At 30.0% G+C, this 7910-nt stretch overlaps 1 protein-coding gene across 1 annotated transcript; it reads right to left on the bottom strand.

The window, feature by feature from the left end:
• Positions 1–449: 449 nt before the first annotated feature.
• On the bottom strand, positions 450–2600 carry LOC148284111 (uncharacterized). The gene is made up of 2 exons (XM_088242661.1): positions 2595–2600; positions 450–1457 (listed from the first exon to the last, which is right to left on the bottom strand). Exons 1-2 carry the CDS (start codon positions 2598–2600, stop codon positions 450–452), a joined length of 1014 nt encoding a protein of 337 aa, XP_088098787.1.
• Positions 2601–7910: the final 5310 nt, after the last annotated feature.

The following is a 7910-nucleotide window of genomic DNA, read 5'->3' as shown; positions in this document are numbered from 1 at the left end:
TGGTAGGTATGCAGTCCCTCTGGTAATATCTTCTTCCTGGTTCTTCTTTGTCCCTTGCGATTTAATAATGTTGTCAATTTGTTTCTTCTTATATCCATTATGCTCCAATGCATGTGAAATTTTGTTGAACTCTTCGCCCTTTTCGGAATCTTCGCATATTCGAGTCGCTCTTGTTAGAAGTGTATTTATTAATCCTCGTTTTTGGGCTGGATGATGATGTGAATCAGCGTGTAAGTATCGATTCGTATGTGTTGGTTTTCTATATACCGTATGCCCAAGACTGCCGTTTGGTTTTCTTTTTACTTCTACATCCAAGAATGGAAGAGAGTCGTTCGTTTGTAATTCCATTGTAAACTTTATCAGAGGATGTAATGCATTTAAATGATCTAGAAAGGTATTTAATTCATTCATCCCATGTGGCCAGACTGCAAAGATATCGTCTACGTATCTCAGCCACACTTTCGGTATAAGAGTTGCTGTATCCAATGCTGTATCTTCAAATTTTTCATGAAGAAATTTGCTATCACTGGCAAAAGTGGAGAACCCATGGCCACTCCTTCTATTTGTTCATAAATTTCACCTTGAAATGAAAAATAGCCACTTTTAAGGCAATGTTTAAACATATCGCACATGTCTTTTTCATAAATTTCACTCAGAAGAGCCATCGAGTCTCCCATTGGTACATTAGTAAACAGCGATACTACGTCAAAGCTTACTAAAATGTCCTTTTCTGTCACAGATATGTTGTTAAGAAGGCTTACAAAATGAGCCGAATCTTTTACAAACGAGTTGGTCTTTCCAGTATGTGATTGCAACTGTTTCGATAAATACTGCGCCAGTTTGTAAGTTGGAGCTCCTATATTGCTAACTATAGGTCTAAGGGGCATATCCTTTTTGTGTATCTTGGGAAGGCCATATATCGAGGGTGTCCTTGAGGCTTTCACAAATAGTGTCTGTTGCACTTCTTTGGGTATTTTTGATGTTTTCACTAATTCTCTCGTTTTTCTATCAAATTTATCGGTTGGGTTCCTTTTTAGTTTCCTGTATGTAGATGTTTCTACTAGTACGCGCATTTTCTGTATATAATCCGTTTTGTTTAATATTACAGTTGTATTGCCCTTATCTGCTGGTAATATAACAATGTCTGAATTTCTTCGTAATTCTTTTAGGGCTTGTCGTTGAGATGTTGACAAGTTCGATATTGGAGGCTTCGCTCGTCGTAGAATGATACTCGTATCTTGGCGGATTTCTTCCGCTACAACCGTAGGTAATTTGCGTAGAGATGCTTCAACTCCACAGATGATATCCACATCTGGGATAAATTTAGGGGTTATGGCATAATTGAACCCTTTTGCCAATACTTCTATTTCACTTGAGCTTAATTTGTGATTAGATAAGTTCTTAACCACCGTATTTGGATCCAAACATTTGTTGATTTTGGTCTGCGTCTTTCGAATCTTTTCAAATTTTCGTTTTTGTTTATTTTCCTGGATAAACTTCACTTTTTCCGATTGACGATAAGTAATCGAATCAATTTTTGTCCAGTCATTGGGTGCTAATATTCCGAAACGTCGGATCAAATCCAACATACACGGTATCACCCAAAAAAGATACATAATATCCTTAAATACAAGTTATAAATTTGGCATAAACCAATTACATTTTAATGATTGCAATTCAATCTACTTTGGAAAAACCAACAGAAACTTTGATATCAAAGTAAAAGAACACTTACGGTGCCTAGCATGACAAGTTTTTTTTTTGTATGTAACCAAATAAACAATATTTTATTTGGCCGACTCCTGTCTTGTTTAAAATATCACATTCATTCTCACATACTTACGTTACGCTTTCAATCCTCACAAGACAAAAATACTTGATTTATTAGCTCTACGTTTAGTATTTTATTTATTATTTAACATTGATCAAATAAAAGAGGACAGAATTCATTTGTTAAGTATACTTCTTAAAAAACCTTGTAAAGTTTAAACCGGTAGAAAAATTAATAAATTAGTTATTAATATATTACAACAGAGATAAAGAACATTTCAGAGAAGGTAATATGGAAGTCTAGGCATCTACAGGGCTAATGACCTATCATTGGCTGGTTAAAGTGGCCTTTTTACACACTGTGTAACATTCACCATTTTGCCCATGTTTGAACATTTATATTCCTTCAATTATTTCATCTGTTGATGTTTGTGAAGTTACATAACTGAAACCTTTATTTAAGCGAGTGGGATTAATCTAATTAAATTATTTTACCTACATACTAGGCAATGCCTGAAATTTCTCTTTTCAATTTTAATTATTTTTCAAATTACAATTTTTATTTCATTTTTTTCAATTTATTTTTGCAATTGTCTACAAAAATTTGGACAAACTCAAAATATTGTTAAATAAACCAGTGTTTGAAAAAAATATGTTTTTATTTATTTGATGACTTTTGACTTATTTAAATAAGTTTCGGTTTCGGTTTAGGCCGAAGTTTCGGTCGGTCACTAAAATTTAACCGTGTTTTTAGATGACAAGTTTAATAATAACCTAATCGCCTTCGATGAATAGTGTTGCAAGCGCTACAAAAAATTTTTTACCGCCATCGCGTCGTTTAAAAATATTTAAACCATTTATTTATTTCGTCGACATTCGCCAATTTCAAAATATAATCATCCACAGTGAACCAGACCTTATCATAATTTATTCTAGGAACCAAATATTAAATATTTAATCAACATCGGTATTTTTTTTTTGTATATAAGATAAATGAATTAACACCATGATGCTAATGGAAAAATATTAATGTGTGTTCATTAGCTAATAACCGTACCGCAATCTACGAACATATCGGAGCACTCTGCTAATGACACATTCAGTTGTGTTTTGTAGCTGGTATTGTAAATGTCACACTGCGAAAAATATTACCTGCACACATTTAACCTAACATGATTTTGAAAGATCAATTTATCAAGTTCATATTATTGCATTTATAATGATACGATATTCTTAAGATATTTATTTATTTATTTTATTTATTAGTGTATGTATACACGGCACAAATGCCTTTTATAAACATAATCATAAATACAGTTAACATACAGTGTTCTATTACAAAATTATAAAAAAATACAATAACAATAGAACTGTACATTTTACACAGTTGTTTTAAAAATGTTATAAATAATAACTTCTTGATTTTAATACTTAACATACTTAGGTAGAAAAATAATAAAAATAAAGATAACGCGGTATATTCGAAATAGCAAAAATCATTGATTTGTTGGTATTACTGCAATGTATATTGAATGCCCTAGGAATAATACTAAGTGTCTCCTGATAAGAGCTAAGGGGTTCTCAACCGTTTTAAAAATAAAATAAAAAGAGAAACAAAGTAATAAACCTTTTCAAAAAATTTAATTTAATTTTTTTTTTAAATATATAAAAAAAAAATATTTTAAAAACTAAAAAAAAAAACAAATATCTAGTCGTACGTTTAAAAATATATTTGACTTGTATTTTTTTATGCATTTACTTTTCTTTTTTATAAATAAACATAAATACTTAAACATCAGTCAAAATCCTAAACTATTTATTTAATAGCAAGTTTAAACTTCCTTTGGCTAATGTGAAAAATGTCAATACAACTGATCTGGTTTCCTAGACTGTGCAATCTTAAAATAGGTGAATTCATAGAATTACAACAGAGATGAAGAACATTTAAGAAAATGTAATATAGAGGTCTAGACATCTACAGGGCTTATGACCTATCATTGGCTGGTTTAAGTGGCCACTGTACACACTGTGTAACATTCACCATTCTGCCCATATTTGAACATCAATATTCCTTCAATTCTTTCATCTGTTGATGTTTGTGAAGTTAAAGAGCTAAAACCTTTATTTATGCGGGTGAGATTCATCTGATTGAATTATTTCACCTACATACTAGGCAATGCCTAAAAATTTAATTTTTTCAATTTCTATACTTCTTCATGGACCAGGTGGATTTCTAAATTTAAATGAATAAATGCGATATGAAACAGACAATTAAATTCTTACTCGAATATTGCATATAATTATAGGTAGGTACATAATTTGCCCCAATTTTTTAATGAAGTATTGCGACCAATAAATAAATGAATAAATGTGTGATGTCTACAAAAATTTGGACAAACTCAAAATATTGTTGATACGATTTTCATTGAGTTTGTCGAAAATAGGTTTTAAAAAAAGATCTGTCAAATGCCAGTCGATTTCGTCAAAAAATGCCAATGAAATTATTAAGCTCTCTGTAGCTCAATCTCAAATAACTATCGACGAGCTTATAAGCGACGTGTAAACAATTTCTCGCTATATTTGTTTATCGTATTCGCGATCACAATAGAACATCCGTGAACAACTGATATTAAATGTCAAAATATTTACGTTTCGCGAAGTATAATCCTGCTGCGCAATCACATATTTGAATTCCACTGGTGTAAATATGGAAAATATTCCAAAACTTCTATTTTTATATATTTATTTTTTTCAATATTTGATATGGATGTTAAAACATAGGCAAAATGGTGAATTTTTTGAAAATGTATGAAGCAAATAATTGAAATGGTTGTAACAAAAATGAACTACTTCAAAACGTAGCAGGTTCCTGAGAAGACGTATTTATTATAACAAATCAATTATAGAATTGTTAAATTGTTGATTTAAATTTCCGATTCTCCTTTTTCATATTTTTCGACGTTAAACATGTACAAGTCATTTGTTTTTAGTATACGGGGTTTTATTTTAAAATACCAGAAACCGAATTACCGAATCCAACTCGTGATGTGGCGAGCGGTGTAATTGTGGGAGATTATCAAAATAAATTAATATTGAAATCATAGCGATGATAATAAAATACACTGAATAAATTAAATAAAATGGCCTTGATCTTATAGTTATAATACGCTTTTGCTTTATAGAGTCGCCCATAAAGAGAAAAAACGAAGATTACAGATGGCCCGAGAATTGCGAGTGCAAGCTGAAACCGTCAAACTTAAAACCAAAACAAAAACTTAAAACGTTTTTATTATATGCAATTGAGCTGAAGGGCTTTTCCAGAGAATTAAAACTCTGAGGTGTAGATTGATAGTCTATTAAATTTTTTTTTTAAACCCACCGAACTTTGTCGTTTCCGTCACTCTCTTGCACCCCAGACTCATCCTTTTTATCCAAATATGGTAATTCAGACCCTGACAACGAAATAATATTATTTTTAAGTTATTAAAAAAAGATTTTCTACGACTAACCTACATTTTTTATTACCAGGGCTTGATATTATATTAGTTCTGACAAAATATAAATATTTAATTAACTATCTTATTCAAGAGAATTCCTCATACGGTGTGAATATAATGTTAAATGAAATCGACGGTTATCTTTAGAAGCTGACGTTTTCTTTAAGCAACGCTTAGCGCGAGATATCTCGTTCTGTATGAAACGTTAAGCGAGATATCTTGTCTACAATGGCATGGCACCTAATGTGGGTTATAAATTTAATCCTCGTCCCCTAAATCAAATAGCTTTGCTGCCATTTACTTTCATTAGACTAAAAGCCACCACGGCTGACGGATCAGCCTGCTTTGTGCCCACGTGACTAAAAATGGAAGGAAAATTGTTTTTTCTAACAATGGATTACTGAATAATGTTTTTATGAATAGCAAATCCACGTTGCGCCCTTAAAATAAGCTTAATATAAGAAAATATAATGTCAATATTTTTTTAGATTCATATTTAATTTCTGTCAAGTTGAAGATAAGTACTTAAAATAGTATGTTTATTTTTATGTCGTTGTTGTTTTTGTGTGTACTTTATTTGTTTTGATGTATTTTTTACTATACTATTAATGTTCAAGTGATATTATGCATATTTTTTTTGTGTCTTCATTTCGTATTTCTCCATTATCATTTCTGAATTTTCGTATTTAGTTGATGACTTTTAACTGTTATTCAGTATCGATATTTTTGTTTTGTTTATTGAAAAGAAAATATTTTAAAATACTAAATAAATTATCTGAGAGTATGGGAAGTGGGGTTTGGTTTTAATAAGTAAAGGAAAGGAAGCATATTTGGAATACCATTAACATTTTAGAGTGCAAAATGTACTATAAAGAAAATTTAATACATCAAACTCGATTCAAAGTTAGTTAAGCGAATAATTTATTTATTTATTTCATACACAAATATAACACCAGACAACAAAAACATTATCATATTGAAAAAGCAAAGACAAACACAGGACAGTCAAAAATACTACATAATGGACTTAAACACTACAACGACCTACCTTACTACTTGAAAACTTTTAATGGAGACAAATTTAAAATCAATCTGAAAAAGCACATGATGACTGAACTAACTAGACTAGACGAGACATAAAATGACTAGACAATATTATATTTCTAATGTTACCCTAACGGGTTTTTTAAAATTGTAAATAAATAATAAAAAAAATGTCTGCAAAAATCTAATTAAATTTTTTAAAAAATGTATAAAAAAAACGTGTTTTTTACAAAAATGCACATAATTTGCAACACCATTTTTAAAATCACGTTCACTTTTAATGATAATGAAAAATTATTTGTACTGATTTCACACAAGAGGCACTGAAACCTCCCCTCAGGCCGTATTTTATATGTGATTATGCTGTGTAAAACAATTTAATTGAAACTTCTGCAATATTTAATGATAATATTTGATTAAAAATTTACGGAAAAAGTTTTGAAGAAACGATTTCACAAAATATGTCAGTGTTCATCCTTAATTAATGGAAGACTACTATATCGACTAAAATCAGGGCTTGCAGTTGTAGCGTGTAATATTTATAAGTAAAGCGGGTAGGTGTCCCTCTTCTATCAATAGTTAAGGCGGTATTTCAAAATACCAACAGTATTCCAAATATGCTTCCTTTCCTCCACTTGTATGTGTGCGTGAGGGTGGGTTTAAATGTATGACTATGTATGTGTTTGATATGAGTTAATATGTAAGAATAATTAAGGAATCACACGTCTTAAAGAAACAGAATGTAAAAAATAAAATTATCAAAATGTTTGTGAACTTAGAGCAGTAATATAATAAACATTTAGACATGGGACTTGAAAGAGGAACAACGAAAGATTCTTATGCGAAATGACGAACCAATATATTTATTTGTATATCTAGTCTTTTTGTACGAGAAGTTTAAAAAATTAACATGTAACTCTACATATTTCATTAGTGCATTTTTACATAAGGGTTGTATAACCCCTAAATCCGTGATAAACAGTCGTTGATTAAAAGGTAGATAAACGAATTACAAGTATATTATTATGTTATTAGGGTTGTTTGCGTCAAGTTTTATTATATCACATGCACCATTTTTAATATGTATTCGTATGCATGAAGTTTTATAAAAGGGGATACTTTAATTAAGAAAATAAATTAGATGAGTAATAAACACACCCGATAATTTATATGGTGTGACATCAGGTATGCCTAGAGTTTATTCAAATTAAGCTGAAAGAAAATCAGAAGTCCAAATTCTTTACCGTTTTTTATTATTTAAGTTCAATTAATTATCTTTTAATGTTAACAAAAATATCATCTTAGAGATTCGATATACTTGATATTTTAAGTCTGTTTTAATACATTGTATTAATTGACATAAAACCTGTTAATTCCTCATCTTAATAAAAAAAAATTTGAAAAGGAGACATCAACGTCGGAGTATTTACAGGGATTATGACCAGTCATTTATATATTATACTGTTTTTACAATTTCGCTCGTAAATTAGAAGAATTATTACTAAATGGAAATTTCTTTCTACCAAATAAGACAAATAATGATTTTTGTGTTTTAAGATTAACATGAGTGCTATATTGTCTTCAAAATAAAATAAAAAG

This window comes from Micrasema longulum, unplaced genomic scaffold (genome assembly GCF_059751315.1).
Source record: "Micrasema longulum isolate JH-2025_06_02 unplaced genomic scaffold, ASM5975131v1 h1tg000148l, whole genome shotgun sequence".
In the NCBI taxonomy this organism is placed as follows: Eukaryota; Metazoa; Arthropoda; class Insecta; order Trichoptera; family Brachycentridae; genus Micrasema; species Micrasema longulum.
Note: the sequence above shows the minus strand (reverse complement) of the source record. Positions and strands in the feature narration are given on the sequence as shown.